The sequence below is a fragment of the Prionailurus viverrinus genome, chromosome C2, assembly GCF_022837055.1.
Source record: "Prionailurus viverrinus isolate Anna chromosome C2, UM_Priviv_1.0, whole genome shotgun sequence".
Classification (NCBI taxonomy): Eukaryota; Metazoa; Chordata; class Mammalia; order Carnivora; family Felidae; genus Prionailurus; species Prionailurus viverrinus.
In genome coordinates this window covers 103,748,572-103,769,939 of record NC_062569.1, presented here as the reverse complement: position 1 = coordinate 103,769,939, position 21,368 = coordinate 103,748,572, and the positions used below count along the sequence as shown (strand labels likewise).

The window sequence follows — 21,368 nt, the reverse complement described above, 5'->3', positions numbered from 1 at the left end:
GTTATTTTTGTGAAAGGGGAATTGAGGTCACCTTCCAGAGGTCTTCTGTTCAGCAATTACCATATTTTATAATGAGTTACACAGTTTTTAAAAGAGAGACATGTCACACAGATGCTGAGTCTATTTTTTAAAATACATAAGTTTAGCATGTAATTTAGAGGATTGGCACCATGAAGGAACAAGTCAGTGCTAATCTCCAAGTCTTCATTTATAATGTTTTTCTCACCTAGAATGCCTGCCCGGTCATTTCCCTCTCTTCACCCTAAATAAACTTCAAGACACAAGTTAATTGCCATTCCTTCTTTTTTTCTTTTTTTTTTTTAATTTTTTTTAATGTTTATTTATTTTTGAGAGAGGAAGAGACAGAGTGCAAGCTGGGGAGGGGCAGAGAGAGAGAGGGAGACACAGAATCTGAAGCAGGCTCCAGGCTCCAAGCTGCCCGCACAGAGCCCGATGCGGGGCTTGAACTCACGAACCTTGAGATCATGACCTGAGCCAAAGTCAGACACTCAACCGACTGAGCCACCCAGGTGTCCCTGCCATTCCTTCTTCGAACCTTTTTTTGACTGAAGCTGCCCCCACTCTCTCCCTGTAATAAACCTCTATCATAGTTTCAGTTATGATCAGACAAGTACTGAACTAGTATTATGTTACAATGGTTACTAATTTTCTTTTTTTTTTTAAGTTTGTTTATTTTGAGAGAGAGAGAGAGAGAGAGAGAGAGAGAGAACCCCAAGCAGGCTCTGTGCTACCAGCACAGAGCGCATTGTGGGACTTGAACTAATGAACTGTTGAGATCAAGACCTAAGCTGAAACTAAGAGTTGGATACTTAACCAACTGAGCCACCCAGGCACCCCTGGTCACTAATTTTCAAACAGCTGTTAGACTCGGTCTGCAAAAGAACTGTTTATTATCTGAACGTGTGTTCTATGATTGATTCAACAACTATTTATTGAGTACTTACTACTTGCCAGGAACAGTTTTCGGTAAGACATTTACAGTAAACAAAACCAAGGTTATCCCTGAGCTCACAGAGCTCACGCTGTGGTATTAGAGTTACTCTGCATTTCCCACAATGCCTAGCATGGGACAGACCCAAAGGCAAGTGTGCGCTCAATGATCACCTCAAAATTAACTGGTTGCCTAAGGCTGGTGAACCTTAAACAAAGCTTTCCTTGATTAGCTCCAAAACAGGGTCAGCTAAGGGCACTGAGTGTTGAAAATGAGTTGAATATGTTAAGATTATTTTCACAAAAGAGGACGAGGAGGGTGAGGATTCTTACATCCTTTGAACTGATGGCAGCAAGTCTCTATGCACGTACCGCTAAACTTCTTTGTTTAAATTTAAAACAGACTGAATCTATAAACCTGGATCAAATTCGTTATGAAAAACTCAACTACCAAGAAAGAAAGAATAAGCAGAATGGATGGCCCAAATGTTACCCCAACAGCTACCATCAAAATCTCTACCTTAGTAATGAATAAAACAGCCAATACTAAACAAACAAAAGGGTAATTTAAGTCTTTGCAACTGGCAACTATTACTATCCAAGGGTCAGCTCTGACCTCCATTGGAAAGAAAAAAGTATCCAGAGACTGCAATATAGAATCAATTCAGGATATGCTGTCTGTCTTCACAAATCTACAGGAGTGCTAAACAAGAAATGAAAAACAAATGAAGACATTTCACATTGGAAAGATCTGACTGTACCTACTTGTTGATTAAAATAACTGCAGGCTATGATACCTTTACTTCCGACCTGTGTTATCAAACCCACGACTAGAGGCTCTAAGAACTGTAGAAATTTTCACCAGTTTCAGGGGACAGGGAATGCTTAAGAGAATATGTTTGCAAAGCGACTCTCAGTCAGGTCTTCCTGAGAGACCCAGAGACTCCAGACTAACAGGAAGGGTCAAGTTTCTTTGGTTGTGATCCCAAGTGGTGGCTGGGCTGATCTGCACAGCAGATCCCTACCTAGCAAAGTGGGAGAGGTAAGAAGATGAAATGAGGTGGAGAAGAAAGTTTATCTTCTAAAAAGCACAGGGAGACACATAATAATAAGGTATTAAGCCTGAGGATCATTTTTCCTGCTCCATAAGAGAATTTTCTATTCAAGTATTTTATTTCCTGACATTTACAGAGAGGTCAACACATTTGGACATATGCTGCTGACCTCCTCAGGTTCTATTTGAGGAGGTTGACAGGCTATATTTAAAAATGCTGAATTTGGGTGTTAAATCTATAAAGTAAACAGATCTAATTCCTTTATTAGTTAAGAGATTAAAATAATATTTCTGCATGCCACTTTTTCTTTCACTTGAAATTGTCATGGTTACTTACATTTACTGATAGTAATGTCTTATTTATTGAATTTTCTTAACAATTAAGTGACATTGAGTTTCTATATTAATAGGCTAATATTTTTTAAAAGACCAATTCTTCACCTCAAAAATCGACTCTCAGGGAAGAGCACAATCTTGGGAAACATACAGACTTATGCCCCAGTCTTGACCATGTCGCCTATACCAGACTCTATGTGAATTTGTAGGTGGAAATAAATCTTCCTATTCCTCACGTGCACTGCTGTGTAGATGGGCTTAAATGTCACAGGTAGTATTTTTTTTAACAACTCACCTCCCTTTCTGAGCCCCTGGGGCACTGTGCTCCCTCCCAAACAGTCCTTAGCCCCAAAATGAAAAGCAGGTGACAAAAAAAGAAGGAAACAACCACTTTAGTTCATGTGCACACATAAAACCAACAGCTCAAAGAGTTTGGGTAGATTTTGGAAAGAATTAACAACAGCTCACCTGTGGCTGCTGTTCTGCCAGTCGATTGTGGTACCTTTGGACTGCCTCTCGAAGTTGTTTCTCTTTCTCATTTTTTGATGGTGACGCTCTGTTCATGGTGCCCAGGGGGATGGAAGGTAGGCTTTCTGCCTGATGACAACTTCACGATCAACAAGAAACAACATCAGGAGGAAATATCAAACTGTTTATTGTCTGTGAAAGATGACTTACTTCTATGAACAGATACTCCTTACGCCTTATATCCAAAACGTGACTACAAAGGAAGAGCACTGTATTGATGACTTTTGGCAATACATGACATTACGTCTCCAGCCTGCATGGAAAAGAGCTTAAGGGAAAATGTGGAGGGTGGTATATTTACAAGAATGGGAGAACCTTCATTATTTTACCAATGCTTCATTTATCCTGCATTATCATGAAATGAGGCCTTTTGCAAAGATGTCCTCAGATAATTGAAGCTTATCTCATTATTGCCAAACATTTTTTCCCCGAGAAACTTTGGAGAGAAATCTCCATGTCTCTCTTAATGACACCAAATAATTCTGCTCTGGAACACATGGATCCCTTGTTTGAGAACTCAGGAGGGCTGTGAAGCACTGTGACCACTGTGGTGCCATGCAGGCACTCAGTCACAGCCTTGGGGGCTTACGGAGCCGTGCACAGCCCTTCATCACCCATCAGCCCCACACCCTGGCTGCAGCGTGCTCCCAGCTCCCTCCCTTCTCTCCCTGCTGTTGTGGTAAACACACTTGCAGGGGCCTCTGTGCTGCCCAGTCTTACTGCTGTGCTGTTTCCAATCACTAGTTGGTTAACACACGTAGTATATAATCAAGTAGAACTGTATGTAAATGAACAGTAGGCAGACTGTGGACAAGAGCCTCCCTCGTTATGGTTCCATAAAATACTAACCACCTTTGAAACACATGGCTTGGGAGGTTTGGGGCATTTGTTTTGTTTTGTTTTGTTTTGTTATTTTCCTACTCTTGGTCACATGGCTATGTTCTGTAGACTTGAGTTAGCCAAACTATCAAAAAATTGATATATGATATTGTTTCTCTTGATAGCAAGGCTTGTCAAGGATAAGAAGTTCAACTCCCACCGGGCATGGCTTTTAGTCAGGGCATGACTGGGCATGTTCAGAAGTGGGGCAAAATGTCAAGGTGAATTCTGAGAGCCTGTTTTACACAAGGGTTTTTCTCTTATTTATACGAACCAAAAATAAGGGGGAAGGGACAAAGTTTGTATGAAATAAATGTGTTGTGAAGCTGGGACAGGGAGGAGGGGGCCAAGATTAGGAGGGCCTTCTCCCAGCTGAAACAGTGCTGGAGAAACAGAGCAGATCAAACCCATGATTTGTGTTTTTCAGGGCTTCAGGGTATATTTTTCTTGCCCCTTAGGAGAAGGGAGTGAGGAACTGTGGTCAAATTCAAGCAGGACTGTGAAAAAGCACTTAATTCCACCCACATATGGTATTCGCTGTTATTGTGAGTTTCAAACAGAGGAGGCAACTAAACAAATCAGGAAGTATCTACTATATGTACAGCTACCTGCAGTGCTGATTTGAAGACATCTGTGGGGTGGTACCTATAGAGGTTTCTATTTTGAGCAAAAACCCTGTGGCAACATGCAGTTTTTATTCAGAAAAGAATAACCTCAAGTATTTTAATAAAACACAATCCTGTCAATTATCTTTAGTTAAAGATTTTGGGAAGCAAATTAAATTTTAACTTGCAACACGACCCATGAATATTTTTAAATATCGTTCTCACAATGCAGACTTCTTTGGTTCAAATGATAAGCATCATTCTTACCCTGTTGGTGATCCCCATTTATAAATGCAGATAAACACAGAGCATGAATGGAATGGAAGTATACTGATACCTATTTCTCAGCTACTGTGATAAAAAATGTCTAGCCTCCCTCGGAAGAAGAAAAAAAAAAAAAGAAAAGAGAGAAAAAAAAAGAGGTTAGAGAGGGAGAGAGCCAAAGCATAAGAGACTCTTAAAAACTGAGAACAAACTGAGGGTTGATGGGGGTGGGAGGGAGGGGAGGGTAGGTGATGGGCACTGAAGAGGGCATCTTTTGGGATGAGCACTGGGTGTTGTATGGAAACCAATTTGACAATAAATTTCATATTAAAAATAAAAATAAAGTGGAAACGAAAAACAGGCTCTGGTGGCCCAAAAAGGAATGATTTCATTTTACCTGCTGGGTCAACTCTGAATACTACCATTTGTAAAATGGTATGTTTTGTCACTATAGAGTATATAACTGGCATTAGGCTTCCTGAAATATAAAAGGATGCCTTCAGAATCTAAAAAAAACAAGACAAACGAATACATAAAAAGCAGAATCAGACCTATAGATACAGAGAACAAACCGGCAGTTGCCAGAGGGAAAGGGGTGGGGCATGGACAAAATGGGTGAAGGGCAGTGGGAGATACAGGCTTCCAGTGATGGAATCAATAAGTCTCAGGCATAAAAGGTACAGCATAGGGAATATAGTCAATGATACTGTAACAGTGTTGTGTGGTGAGGGATGGTAGCTACACCTGTGGTGAACATAGAGCAAGGTATATAGATGTTGAATCACTGTGTTGCACACTTTGAAACTAACGTAACATTGTGTATAATGTTACTCAAATAAAAAAAATTTGAAACACACACAAAGAGGATGCCTTTGGAGACTGGATGTGATAAGGCAGAAAGAGTACAAGTTTACACCTACAGCTTTAGTTTCAAATTTTAGCTCTGGAGAGGAATCCTGGACAAGTCACAGGGCCTCTCTTTGTCTCCTCCTCTGAGAAATGGTGAAAGTTCATACAGTTATGGTAAACGGGAAATGAGCTAATATATGTAATTGCTTTGTAAGAAAAAGCTGTTATTATATTTCCTGCCTAAATTCTGGTTACACAGATTGTTCATTCAAATGCTGCTCATTGCTATTAACCCTACTGACAATTGGCAATTAACTGCTGACCATAACACTATATTTTCTATAAATACAGATGATGCCACTTTTTGCCATTATTCTGGCCTTCCATTCATCAAATGTTGTCTAAAAACTATACTGCATTTCTCATCACTTTAATACACCAATTTCATGTGATTCTATCCAAATCGAATGGCACAGGGTGTTGCTATTTCATGGTGTATTCTCAAAGTACATAGGTCCATCCTACCATATTGAATTGGAACTATTAATGACTTTCAATAAAGTGTCAACTCTCTAGTAATTGCCCTCATAATCAGGAGTTTTTCTTTATATATCTCCTAAATCTCTTGCTGGCACATTAAGCATATTTTTTGTCCTAATCTTTTCAGTGCAAATGAAATACACATGGTCAAAATTATGTCAGCATATTTCAAGAATCAAGGACATAAATTATAAATATAAGATGACTCTCTGCATTTTAGGCTTTGAGAGACCATCAGTTTTCTGTCAATGTGGCTAAATTTATCTTGCCTGTCATCACAAGGGGCACTGTAATGCAGCTTTGAAACTAATTTTGCTATGTTCTCTGATGGCATCACCACATTTCAAGAAGAGGGTGAGAGTGTGCCAATCCAGGGACAATGGTAAGCTGGAGGTAAAGAAAGCTGTAGAGGACAGATTCCAGTTCTGTGAGTCCAAGAATGCCCAAGGCTGGGCTAAGAAGTCACAGATATATGTTAGACGTGTGGGGAGGGACCTCAATTCTTATAACTAAGAAGCCCCCAGTAACCAGAAAATTAGTAAATTGTCTTTCTAAGGGACTCAGCTGGACCCAGAGAAGATACAAAAGGTACTATGGTTACACCCCATCCTAAATGATAGAAAGTCAATTTCAAGAGAGGTTCTGTTACCTGTTCAAGGTTTCACAGCTAATGGAGCCAGGCGTCAATCCCAGGCAGCCTGGCCTCAGAGTCAGAACTCTAAACACTATCCTAATGATGCATGAAAAGTTTTTACCTCACAGGGAGGGATCAATACTATTAACTATTCTAAATACTGAAATTGAGCCAACTCATGGTTCCTATGTGGGAGATATTTAAGTTTCAAGTTAGGGCTAGAAACTGGTGACAAGTCAGAAGACCCTGGCCAGTAGCTTTAGCAACATGTTTCTCAGCCCCCATCTGGGTTTCAGCTTTCACTTCTGTAAAATGAAGGAACGAGACCAGATCAGTAGTGTCTAATCATGCTCGCTGCAGCTCTAAAGCTCAAAGCTCTAAGCTCCCCAGAGCTTTGTACAGAGAGTACAGAACAGAAATGATAAGTGGATGTCTTTGGCCCCCAGATTTCCAGCTTCCATTTCAATCAGGAAAGTTTTGCACTTATCTTATAGATTTGGGGTCTGAGATAAATGTTATTTGGAAAATAAACAAACAAACAAGCAAGTTCTCCTGTAAAACAAGAAATAAGACTGAAAACCCCCAGGCCATCTAAGAGTCCTTACCACTTCTGGCATTTTCCTTTTTTTTTCCCTCTTTTTTCTTTAATTTCATTTTTTTTTATTTTTTAAAATTTACATCCAAATGGCATTCTCCTTAGTCTCTAAATATGGCTAACCTGAGGACTCCAGGTGGAAGGGGTTTTAGCAGCAGTTTCTAAAATTTTTTTAAAATTTTCTCTCTCTTGGTTTTTTGTTTGTTTGTTTGTTTGTTTGTTTTAAGGCTAGATAAAAATAACCAAACAGGAATTATTACACTAATGTCTATATTTGCAATATTGATCCACTTATGCAGGCCAAAAACTTAGGACAAACTCTATGGAGAAGCAATGTTTGAATTAGGGGTGCCTTCATTAAAAGGGGGTACTCACTCTTTTCTCCCCAAGGAAAGTCACAGAAGTCTAACAGGCCAGTAATAACAGTAACATTCATCAATACTTAATCAGTCTTTTTCCTGTTTTAGTCTGAACTTCTTCCTCCAGGAGCACAAAGCAATGAAATCAATATGTGACTTAAACAGAAAAAAGCACATGGTCTAACAGGCTAGTGCCCCTGGAGACACCCTCTGGATAAGACTCCTTTATGATAAAGCCATACATTGTGTGAAAATGAACTGGAAGGCAGAACTCAAACACTGGGTCATGGTCTCCTGCTGCACACGTTGCACACAGCTGCACGTCCCCAAAGTTTGCAAATAGTTACATCCAGGTCTCTTATCTTGATGGAAAAGTACATTAACAAAGTGTCTCTCCATAGGTGGCAGAGAGATAGAAACAGTACACAGGGATGATAGCTATTAAGCTAAGACATCTATAGCTGGAATTTCCTAGTCTCATACATAATTATGTTAGGAATTAAAAATGGATAAAGAATTTTAGAAAACTATCAAAAACTACCTGTTTTCCAAGATGTTAGGATTATTTGCACAAATCCAGAGATCAAAAAATTCTTTTTCCTGATAATTGATAGAAGAAGGCAAGACTCTCCATTTAAGGCAAAGATCTGAGAATGAAAACAAAATCACACACAAGAAAGACCACAATCAGAAGTGAACCTAGCACAGTTACATGGCTGATTGCACATACCAAAAGTATGAGGTATCTTTTGAAACAAAGCAAGTTAATCTATCATCACATACCTTTTATATTTGATAGCACAACTAGTCTGGGATTCTATGAGCTACACTGGGGCACCACCACCAATAAATTATTGTTATTATTATTGTTTTGTCATTGTTGTTATTGCTTAAGTTCTTTCCAGTTGGTTTCTGCTACTTTCAGCCAAAAGAATCTTAACTAATAGATTCCTCTCCACGTCTTCTTGAACAGGGGAACATTTCTAGTGACTTGACTCTTCCATTTTCTCTGATTCAGTATTTCTCTACTGCCAACACCACTTTCCATCTCCAACCACATGACTAACATAACAAGGAAAATCAAGTTCTCTGAACAGTTCACACAGTTTCTTTTCCTGTGTTTGTCTCCTGCTCTTACTCTACTCTCCAGCCTACAGTTCGGTTTATGACCTCATTTGTCTATTTCTTCCTTTCACTCCTTCATGCCTTTAGGACCAAGGGACTCCACTCTTTCCAGGATTAACGCTAATCCTGAAATCTATCCACATACACAGCTAATGGCTCTTAGGTAAACATTTTCCCTGTTCGCCTATGATGGAAACAGTTTGCACACTGGTTCAAGTCACACAGCGTTCAAGTCACAGTGGTTAAGAACTGGAATAGCTCAGGAGCCTGGCTGGCTCAGTCGGTTAAGCTTCCAACTGCGGCTCAGGTCACGATCTCACGGTTCGTGGGTTTGAGGTCTGTGTCGGGCTTTCTGCTGACAACTCGAAGCCTGGAGCCTACTTTGGATTCTGTGCCCCTCTCTCTCTGCCCCTCCACAGCTTGCACTCTGTTTCTGTGTCTCTCTCTCAAAAATAAATAAAAACATTAAAAAGTTGTTTTTAAAGGGAACTGGAATAGTTCTACCACTTGCTACCTCCATGATTCTGGATGAACTACTTCTCTGTGCTTCAGTATCATTGTCTGTAACAAGATATTAATATTAGCACTTACCTAAAAGAATTGTTAAGGATTAAATGACATAACAATTTTAAGAGCCAACATTGCGAGGCACTATTTATGATGCTAAATTTTATGTGTCAATTTGACTGGGCCGTGGCATACCCAGATATTTGGTCATACATTATTCCGAGTGTGTCTGTGAGGATGTTTGGGATGAGAACAACTCTTGCATTGGTAGACTGAGTTAAAAAGATTACCCTTCCTAATGTGGGCCTGAAGGCCTGAATAGAACTCAAAAAGGGTTACTGTCTTCTAAGAAAGAAGGAATTTTTTCTTCTTGACTGTCCTCACATTGAGCTGAGACATCAATTTTTTCCTGACTTCCGACTCAAACTAAAACATCGGCTCGTCCTGGGTAACAAGGCTGTCAACATTCAGACTCGAACCATATTACTGGGTCTCCTGGCCCTCAGGCCTTCAGCCTCAAACTGGAGTTAAATCAATGGCTCTCTTGGGTCTCCAGCTTGCTGACTGCAGGTCTCGGGACTCTTTAGTCTCCTTAATCATGTGAATCAATTCCCTATAATTAATATCTATCCATCTATTCACCTCTCCTTTCGGTTCTGGTTCTCTGGAGGACCCTAATATGCCATCCTAAGCACTTAGTAAATTTTGCATGTGTTAATTCATATTATTTTCATCAAACTGTATGATTTAGCTACAAATGCTAACCCCATTTTAAGAGTCTAAACACTAAGGTTTAAAGAAGGTAAGGAATTTGCCCAATTTCATACAGCTCTTGGGTACTAGAGGCTGGATTCTGACAGTACCCCGCAAACATCAAAAACACACAGAAATTTTCAGCTATTATTAATACCATCCGATAGACTGTTGCATATAGTCATCAATTTCCTCAATTATACCTTCTAAATACATGCCATGTATGTTCCTCTCAAATCCCACGGCTGTGCCATTCTTCAAACATGTACAATTTCTCCCCTGGATCCTGGATTATGCCCATGGCATAACCTGACCTCAACCTTTGCTCTAGCTCTCCTCCAAATCATCCTGCACTGAGCTGCCAGAGCAAGCTTCCTACAACTTACAAACGACAGTCAGGTCCTCTTTGGATCATCCCAGGGATGAGGTCAGAGAAGTGTTCCCTCGACACTGTGTAAACAACTACAAAATTGTGCACACGGCGTGCACTTTCTTTGTTTGCCTGGCTGCCTTCTCCACTGGATGGCAGACTCCTTGCAGATAGAAGAGAGTGTCTTTAGTTCTCTAACCCTCTGTATAGTGGCTGGAAGATGTATCAGAGACATGCACTAAGTGCTGAATGCTTCAGTGATGTCTGTTGTTCTTATACTGAAACACTTCCAAAGACTCTTCATTACTTATCAGAGTAAACACTTCTTACTCTGGCCTTTAAGTCACTCTAATTAAAGTTTACTCAACCTACTCTTAGCTTTTATTATTAATTCATCATTCATTCAGTAGCTAACTTCTAAGTACTAGTTAACACAGTGCTACGTATTGAAATTTTTTGAACGACTGTATCTATTATTCTATGACAAAAATTTTAGTTGAAGTATCCACTTGATATTAACACACATGTCCCACTACATCTCTGCCTGTCAAAATTCTACCTTAGACAGAGGTAGAGAAAGACAGTGGGGGAGCGGAAGGAGCCTAGGCTGACCTTGTCGCATGAACACAACCAGATAACTATCAAATCATCCTGAATGCCCCAGGAATAGACCTGACGGACCTGATGACTGGCAGAACAAACTCCACAACCAAAGGGAGAGAGGAGGCCACATCGAAGAAGTTAAAAAAAATTCTACTTTAAAGACCATAGCACAAGCTACCTCTATCACAAACCCTGGCCTCAACTTCCTCCACCTCCCTTTTGGAATCCTCAAATAATTTTATGCCTCTTTGATGTCACTTACCTAATTTTTATTTTTATTACAATTCGTTTCATGTGTATCTTAACCTCTCTCCTAGACCCTAACCCCTTTGAAAGCAAGAACCCTATCCTACCCACGTTTGTCTTTCTCACACCCCATTTTTAACACAATGACTTGCATACTGACTCACTAAGTGTTTGCTGATTGGAATGGAATTCAACACTCACCACACTGAATGATGAATGGTATGGCCATGGCTTGTCTCCTTTGATACTGAATAGAATCTAAAGATTTCTCTACATCCTTGTTATTCTGGTATCCAAATTCATTCCAAAACCGTGTTAGATTTCTATTACCTAAAAAAAAAAAGGCAAAAATTAATGAAAGAAAATAAATCAACAAGATCAGGATTGATAAGCAAAGTTGAATACAAACACGTGTATATACAGTACGATCTCAACTATGTAAAAACTAGTACAGACAGAAATAAGAAATAAAAGTATTAACATTAGTTTTCTCTGAGTATGAGTGAAATTTGTCTTCTTTGTACTTTCTCACATTTCCCAACCTAAATACAATCAACATATTATTATATTTGTTATAATGGCACAATATTTTTATAACAAAATTAAAAACAATAGCAGTTATAAAAGCATATACATACCTCTACTATTGCAACAAAATACATTGATATTTAAGGCTCTTTTCTTAAATACTCCCAGAAGCAACTGTACTTGTTAAACTTAAAGGCCACCCTGAAGACTATTGGTTGGGTGGCTTAGTCGGTTGAGTATCCGACTTCGGCTCAGGTCACAGTCTCATAGTTCATGAGTTCAAGCCCTGTTTTGGCCTCTCGGCTGTCAGCACAGAGCCTGCTTTGGATCTTCTGTCCCCCACTCTCTCTGCCCCTCCTTTGTTTATACTCTCTCAAAACTGAATAAACATAAAAAAAAAAAAGACCATTGGTATAGATATTTATCATCTGGCCTCACAGCCACAGTTTCTTCATCTTTATTTTAGCTCTGGTTCTTTTTCCTTACAGTCTTTTATGCCCTAGCCTTGGCCCAGATTCTATACTCCCTCCTTGCTTAGAAACAACACTTGTCAAGGAGGACCATTAGGAGCCCTTCTTAAGAGGTTGTGTTCTTATCCTTTGATCCAGCAACTGCACTGGTAGGACTCTTCCCTACAAACACACAAAATAAATAAACATACAATATGTATTACAACACTGTTTGGAATAGCAAGAACAACAACAAAAAGTGGAAACAACATAAAAGCCTAAAGAGGAAATGGTAAATGCTATTTCCAAACAAGGGGATACAAGGCGACCTTTAAAACAGGTAGTTAGAGCTAAATGCACAGCTGTTTCAAGACCTTTTGGATAGAACGCTAATGATATATTTTTTTTAAAAAAAGACATAAGACAGAATACCTAGTATAATCAATTTTTGTCATTTATTAAAAGCTTATACATACACAATTTTGATGGGCACACCTTTCTATTCCTAAAAGAAACAACAGGAAGTTTTAATAGTAGATGCTACCGGAGAGAGGTTGAGAGGTTGAGAAGGCCAAGGAAGACACTTTCACTTTCCATTTTTAACTTTCTGCATGCTTTGTTGTTTTTTTAATTTTTTAAAAGTTTATTTATATTTTGAGAGAGATGGAGAAAGCGTGAGTGGGGAGAGGCAGAGAGAGAGAGGGAGAGAGAGAATCCCAGACAGGTTCCACACCACCAGCACAGAGCCTGATGCCGGGCTCAAACCCATGAAACAGTGAGATTATGACCTGAGTCGAAACCGAGATTTGGACTGAGCCACCCAGGCGCCCCCTGAACTCTCTGTATATTTTTACATGGCATACATTACTTTAAAAATGCTTTTTAAAAAAAAGAACCTGTGCTTACCATTCTGTCCAATATGGTAACCACTAACCACACATGGCTACTAAGCACTTGAAAAGTGGCAGATATAAAACATTTCATCAATGTACAAGGTCAAAACAGTGAGGGTCTAACATACATACCTTGGAAATAAATATATGCAACAACCTGAACACAGGACTGTATAATCTATGCAGAATACAAATAAACATCCTTACCCCTTACTGTTCCTGTTAAAATTTAGGTCCAGAATGCTGTGTGCCATTAAGAGCAGCAAGGAAAGAATGCAGACTTCCAAAGGAACTACGAAATTGGGCCAGGCTGAAAGCTGTCCTCACAAATTCCCAGGTCTCCTCCCTTGTCTCTTCACGGAACTGCTAACAGCTCTCATGTCAAATTTCCCTTTGGACTCTGGTTCTTAGGCTTTTCTCAACTCAAACTCTTGGCTTTCTGCTAACTGTTCAGCAGGTAGTCTTGCCCCAGCCCCCAGACTCCACTTCTTCACTGCACACCAGATTCTGAAATGTTCTTTGGTGTCTGCACAGGGCTTGTAAGACCTTGTTCTCTGATTTCCACATGAACTTCTCAGTTCTTACTATGTCAAGGCAAGAGCTGCTGTTTAGATTAAAGTCAGGAGGCTTCAAGTGTTGTCTCTGCCACACATTAGTTGTATAATTATGGGAAGCTACTGAATTTTCTGATCATAAAGTGAGTGTTTACAATAACTTGCTTTACAGGGTTATCATAAGGAATAAACGTGAAGGTGTGCTGAAAACTACAGCACTCTTGGGCACCTGGGTGGCTCAGTCAGTTGAGTGTCCAACTTTGGCTCAGGTCACGATCTCACCATTCGTGAGTTCAGGCCCCGCGTCAGGCTCTGTGCTGACAGCTCAGAGCCTGGACCCTGCTTCGGATTCTGTGTCGTCCTCTCTCTCCGCTCCTCCCCTGCTCACACTTTGTCTCTCTCTCAAAAAAATAAATAAATAAACTTAAAAAAAATTTTTTTTAAACCTACAGCACTCTGCAGAAGTTTAAGCTGCTGCTGCATTATATTTGTCCTCTCTTTAAATATTGCTTCCCCAAGGAGGCTGTACCTTTTGAAAGGAGAAGTTCTGCTTTATAACTTTGCATGCCTTCAACACAGAGGTCAGCATCCTGCACGTAACAAGCCCTCAAAAAATGTTGCTTCTAATCTTGACAAAATATGTTATTGATATGCTGTTATGGTTTAAAATGAAGGTGAAATAATGTCTCTCCCTGAAACATTAACTGAACACAGTTAACACAGCCCAACTCACTTCTATAACCAGTATCAACCACGAACCCCAACATAAATATTCTAAGGTTTGTGAAGCTACTAGGATGTTAGAAACACCGGCACACACCTCTCAAGGGTAGGATGATACTCTGTGATACACCACTCCTTTTTTTTTTTTAATTTTTAAAAATGTTTACGTATTTATTTTGAGAGAGTGAGCAAGCAGGGGAGGGGCAGAGAGAGAGGGAAACAAAATCCCAAGCAGGTTCTGCACCATCAGCATGGAGCTCGATGTAGGGCTTGAACCCACAAACCATGAGATCACAGCGTGAGCCACAATCAAGAGTCGGACACTTAACTGACTGAGCCATCCAGGTGCCCCTTTAAAAAAAAAAAAAATGATGTTTATTTGTTTATGTGATCATACCACTCTTTAACACCTACGTATTACATTTTAGTTTACTCTATGCCTATTTTTCCCTCTAGAGAGTGAAATCCTTAAAGACAGTGGCTATGTTAGGATCTTGTTTTCAGAGGCAGACACACAGAGCTTAATGTTTACTTATAGGACTAAATAATACTGAAGAATAACTGGCGATCAAAGCAAAACATAGAACATTCAGTAGCCCAAACATCATGACCAGGCCTGATAGAAGACACAGTAGTAGAGTAGATATCAGGACAAAGAAAACAACTAGAGTTATTCACTCAGGGTCAGAAATGGCTTTTTCTAACTCTCAACAGAACTTCAACTTTTCTTCAGATAGAAACTACTCAAACATGTACAACTTACAACATGTTATTAAAACCAGTTTCCAAGGACTGGACACTGAAGACTAGGCAGATGCTTCATCAATGGGATTAAGTAAGCCAGAGATTGGCAGTACGAGGAACCCTATAATGTCAGTTTCTTTTTTTTTTAATTTTTTTAATGTTTATTAATTTTTTTTTTTTTTTTTTGAGAAAGAGAGAGACAGAGCATGAGCAGGAGAGAGACAGAGAAAGAAGGAGACACAGAATCCCAAGCAGGCCCCAGGCTCTGAACTGTCAGCACAGAGCCCAATGTGGGCTCAAACTCACAAATAGCAAGATCATGACCTGAGCCGAAACCAGACGCTTAACCGGCTGAGCCACCCAGGTGCCCCTTATCACGTCAGTTTCTATTTTCTTTTATGTATTATTCAGTCTGTAGAGATTTATGCAGATATCCCTGAAAAAAATTGCTCCCATAAAAGGGAACTTCCACCAGGCTATCAGTGGATTTTTCAGGAGAAACTTTGCAACCCAAGAGAGTGTGGGATGATATAATAAAAGTGCTGAAAAAAATGACAAGAACACCACGACCTACCAACCAAGAATAATTTACCCAGCAAAGCTGTCCTTCAGAAATTAAGGAGATGCCTAGAATTTCCAAAACACAAGCTGAGGGATTTCATTACCAGTAGACCTACTGTAACAAGAAATGCTACAGGGAATTTTTCAAGCTAAAATGAAAGGACACTATTTTAGTAACTTGAAAACATGAAAATATAAAACTCACTGGTAAAATATGTATATAGATTCAGAATGTTCTAATACTATGATGATGGTGTATAAATCATTTAACTCTATTATAAGAGTTAGACAAAAGTATTAAAGATAACTATAGCTATAACTTCTTAATGGATACACAATATTTAAAACATGTGAACTGTGAAATAAAAAGCAAATAATGTTTGCGGGAAAGGGAGTAACAGGGTAGAGCTTTTGTATGCAATCGAAGTTGTCTACTACGCTTCAATTAAAAAAAAAAGAACATTGACAGAATTCAATATCCTTTCATGATAAAAACTCTCAACAAATTAGGTTTAGAAGGAATGTACCTCAACACAATGAAGACCATTATGTCGAGCCAACAGCTAATATAGTATCATACTCAATAGCAAAAAGTTAAAATCTTTTCTTCACAATCAGGAAAAAGACAAGGATGACTACCCTCACCACTTCTAATCAACATTGTACTGGAAGTCCTAGCCAGAGCAATTAGATATGAAAAAAATAAACAGCATTCAAATCAGAAGTGAATAAGTAAAAAAAAAAAATCTGGTTTGCAGATGACATGATAGTATAAATGGAAAATCTAAATACTCCCCCCAAAAAAGTGTTAGAACTCATCAAAACAAAAATTCAGTAAATCAAAGGATGCAAAACCAACATACTAAAATTGGTTGCTTTTCTGCCACTAGCAATGAACTGAAAGAGGTAAGAAAGAGAAATTAAGAAAACTTTCTCATTTGCAAAGTGATGTTGAAAAAGAAAACCAAAGTGGGAGGCATCACAATCCTGGACTTTACCCTCTACTACAAAGCTATCATCATCAAGACAGTATGGTATTGGCACAAAAACAGACACATAGGCCCAGAATTGGACCCAAAAAACGTATGACAAACTAATCTTTGACAAAGCAGGAAAGAGTATCCAATGGAAAAAAAACACTCTCTTTAGCAAATGGTACTGGGAGAACTGGACAGCAACATGCAGAAGAATGAAACTAGACCACTTTCTTACATCATACACAAAAATAAAATCAAAGTGGATGAAAGACCTAAATGTGAGACACAAAATCATAAAAACCCTAGAGGAGAAAGCAGGCAACAACCTCTTTGACCTCAGCCACAGCAATTTCTTGTTCAACACATCTCTGAAGGCAAGGGAAATAAAAGCAAAAATGAACTATTGGGACCTCATCAAGATAAAAAGCATCTGCACTACAAAGGAACAATCAACAAAACTAAAAGGCAACTAATGGAATGGGAAAAGATATTTGCAAACGAATATTGGATAAAGGGTTAGTATCCAAAATCTATAAACAACTTACCAAACTCGACACCCAAAAAACAAATAACACAGTGATGAAATGGGCAGAAGACATGAATAGACACTTTTCCAAAGAAGACATCCAGATGGCCAACAGACACATAAAAAGATGCTCAACGTCACTCATCATCAGGGAAATACAAATAAAAACCACAGTGAGATACCACCTCACACCAGTTAAAGTGTCTAAAATTAACAGCTCAGGAAACAACAGATGTTGGTGAGGATGTGGAGAAATGTGAACCCTCCTGCACTGTTGGTAGGAATGCAAACTGGTGCAGCTGCTCTGGAAAACAGTGTGAAGGTTCCTCAAAAAATTAAAATTAGAACCACACTATGACCCAGCAATAGCACAACTAGGAATTTATTCAAAGCATACAGGAATGCTGATTCATAGGGGCACATGTACCCCAATGTTTATAGCAGTGCTTTCAACAATTGCCAAATTATGGAAAGAACCCAAATGTCTATCAACTGATGAATGGATAAAGAAGATGTAGTTTATATACACAATGGAATACTACTTGGCAATGAGAAAGAATGAAATCCTGCCATTTGCAACAATGTGGATGGAACTTAGGCTAAGTGAAATAAGTTAGTCAGAGAAAGACAGATATCATATGTTTTCACTCATATGTGGAACTTGAGAAACTTAACAGAAGACCATGGGGGAAAGGAAGGGGAAAAAATAGCTTCAAACAGAGAGGGAAGCAAACCATAAGAGACTCTTAAATACAGAGAACAATCTGAGAGGTGATGGGCATTGAGGAGAGCACTTGTTGGGATGAGCACTGGGTGCTGTAGGTAAGCGATGAATCACAGGAATCTACCCCAAAACCAAGAGCACACTGTATATACCGTATGTTAACCAACTTGACAATAAATTATATTTTTAAAAAAAATAATACTTAAGATTAAATTTAACCAAGGAGGTAAATGTCCAATACACTGACAACTGTAAGACACTGATGAAAGAAATTGAAAAGATACCAAATAAAGGAAGAATAACCCATGTTGTTGGGTTGGATGAATTCATATTTTTTAAATGTTCACACTACTGAAAGCAATCTACAGAATCAATACAAAAGAAGTACAAGAAACAATCTCCAAATCTGTATGGAACCACAGAAGACCTCAAATAACCAAGACTATCTTGAAAAAGAAGAACAAAGCTGGATGCCTCAGCCTTCCTGATTTCAAAACATATTACAAAGCTGTGTATTTAAAACAGTATGGTAATGGCATAGAGGAAGACACATAGACCAATGGAACAGAACAGAAAGCCCAGAAATAAATCCCACCCATATATGATCAACTAATATTTGACAAGTGCACTGAGAACACACAATGGGGAAAGGAGAGTCTCTTCAATATAAAGCAGTGGAAAAACTAGATATCCACATGCAAAAAAACGAAACTGGGCCTGACACTAGATATAAAAATTAACTCAAAATGCATTAAAGACTTAACTTGAAGTCCTGAAACCATAAAATCCTAAAAGAAAACATAGGGAAAAAGCTTCTTGAGATTAGTCTGTTTTGGATACAACACCAAAAGCAAAGGTAACAAAAGCAAACAAATAACAAGAAAACAAAAATCAAACAAAAAACAAATGGGACTACATCAAACAGAAAAGCTTCTATACAGCAAAGAAAACAATCAACAAAACGAAAGGCAACATACAGAAAGGGGAAAATATTTGCAAACCATATATCTAATAAATATATTAATATTAATAGATATATTAATAAATATATCTAATATCTATTTTAATATCTAAAATATGCAAGGAACTCATACAATCCAACAGCAATAAACACATACATACATACCCACACTCTGATAATATAATGGGCAAAAGACCTGAATATACACTTTTACAACAAAGATATACAAATGGCCAAAGGTACTTGAAAAGGTGTTTATCATCAGGGAAATGCAAATCAAAAGCACAATATATAATCTCATACCTTGTAGGATGGCTATTATCAAAAAGTTAGAGAGGGAGGGAGCCCAACCATAAGAGACTCTTAAAAACTGAGAATAAACTGAAGGTTGATGGGGGGTGGGAGGGAAGGGAAAGTGGGTGATAGGAATTGAGGAGGGCGCCTGTTGGGATGAGCACTGGGTGTTGTATGGAAACCAATTTGACAGTAAATTTCATATTAAAAAAAGGAAAGCTTAACTTAAAAAAAAAAAAAAAAGAAGAGATACAAGTGTTGATGAGAAGGTGGAGAAAAGGGAACTCTCATGCACTGCTGGTGGGAATGTAAATTGGTACAACCATTATGGGAAACAGTATGGAGGTTTCTCAAAATATTAAAAATAGAACTACTATCCAACCCAGAAATCCCACTTTTGGACATATATCTGAAGGAAATGAAATCAGTGTCTTAAAGAGATCTTCAATATCACGTTCACTGCAGCATAGCCAAGATATAGAAATATGGAAACCTAGGGGCGCCTGGGTGGCTTGGTTGGTTAAGCGTCGACTTCGGCTCAGGTCATGATCTCACGGTCTGTGAGTTAGAGCCGCGCGTCAGGCTCTGTGTTGACAGCTCAGAGCCTGGAGCCTGTTTCAGATTCTGTGTCTCCCTCTCTCTCTGCTCCTCCCCTGTTCATGCTCTGTCTCTCTCTGTCTCAAAAATAAATAAATGTTAAAAAAAATTTTTTTAAAGAAATATGGAAACCTGTATGTCCATTGATAGATGAAAATATGATTATTTTGCAACATGAAGGTCATTATGCTAAGTGAAATAAGCCAGAGAAAAACAAACAGTATATGGTATCTTTCATATATAGAAATCTAAAAAAAGAAAGTTGAATTCATAGAAACAGAAAGTAGAATGGTAGTTGTCAGTGGCTGTAGGGTAGGGGAAATAGGGAGATGCTGGTCAAACGGCACAAGCTTTCACTAACAAGATCAGTAAGTTCTGAGGATCCAAGGTATGGCATGGTGCCTGTGGTTAGTACTGAAGGGTATACTTGAAATTCGTGAGGAGAGTAGATCTTAAGCAATCTAACTCCACACATACAAAAAAGACAACTGTGTGAGGGAATGATGCATTAATTAACATGATTATGGTAAATATTTCATAATGTATATGTATATCAAATCATCATATTGTACATTTTAAGTGTCCACAATTTTTTGGTCAATTATACCCCAATAAAGCTGGAAAAAAAAATCCTTATCTATCTAGTCTGGCAAGAAATAATAAAATTTATAATAATAACAATTCATTAAACCAGGTTAGTCTTGACTAGTGGTATGATATATAATTATGGGCATTTGGTTACATATGTGGTTTTAATAACTGACGTTATTGTTAATGTATCTTAATGAGGATTTAATTGCCCTTTCATCCAGAAGTCAATTAAAAGAGCTGGAATTTCAAAATTTGGAAATTACTTGATTTTTAAAAATGTATCTTAAATATTTCTACCCACCTATAAAGAGTACTATGAAGAAAACTAAAAATTTATTAATTCCAAAATTATATCATTTGAACATCCTCAAGGTATTCCGATCAAAAAATTCAGTTTACTTTGTGAACAGGAAATGGCTGCAAGCATACAGGTGATATTCAAAATTATAAAACAATACATATCTTGAGATTTTTGTTTGAATAATCAACAAGCTTATTAAATTGGTAAAATAATTAGGAATTAATGCACACAGAATTAAAGTCCTAATTTCTAGAACAAGTATCTGAGAAAAACTGAAAATTTAATTTACTGCTAGTTATGTATGGGGTCCTTTATTCAGAAGATTTCTAATGCTTAAATTAATCTGGTTAATTTTTCAGGAGACTTTTAAAACTCAGGAAAAATAATGGGAACTGCCGCAATAACTTACTAAACATTTGCCAAACACCAGTAACTAAAAGAGCAGTTTCACAAAGACTGTGCCTCTTAAAAAGAAATGTAACACCCTCCTAGATGTCAGTTTCGTAGCTATTCATAGAATGCACAAAGACATCCAGGGAATCAATTAGCCAAGAGGAGAAGTAATAAAATTCAGTAATAAGCTACCAAAGCAAAGCTTTGATGGTTTCAATCAAAATAAGGAAGGCTAAAACAGTTATGAAATCAAAGCACCAGGAAAATCATGAGATGAAGGTGCTTATCAAGTCTCTGACTTCAGGTAGTTCTGCAACTAAACAGATGATTATATTCTATTTTTAAAGATCTCCT

The 21,368-nt window shown here is 38.3% G+C and overlaps 1 protein-coding gene across 4 annotated transcripts in view; it reads right to left on the bottom strand.

Annotated features, from left to right (window-relative positions):
• The window catches only part of MORC1 (MORC family CW-type zinc finger 1), a 165,156-nt gene that overhangs the window by 65,779 nt on the left and 78,009 nt on the right, over positions 1–21,368 (bottom strand). For all 4 annotated transcript variants that reach the window (XM_047875488.1, XM_047875489.1, XM_047875487.1 and 1 more), the window contains 3 exons: positions 11,400–11,528; positions 8,136–8,241; positions 2,810–2,948 (listed from right to left, as the gene is read on the bottom strand). In XM_047875488.1, the coding sequence (XP_047731444.1) occupies positions 2,810–2,948; positions 8,136–8,241; positions 11,400–11,528 (374 nt within the window). The remainder of the gene's footprint in view (positions 1–2,809; positions 2,949–8,135; positions 8,242–11,399; positions 11,529–21,368) is intronic.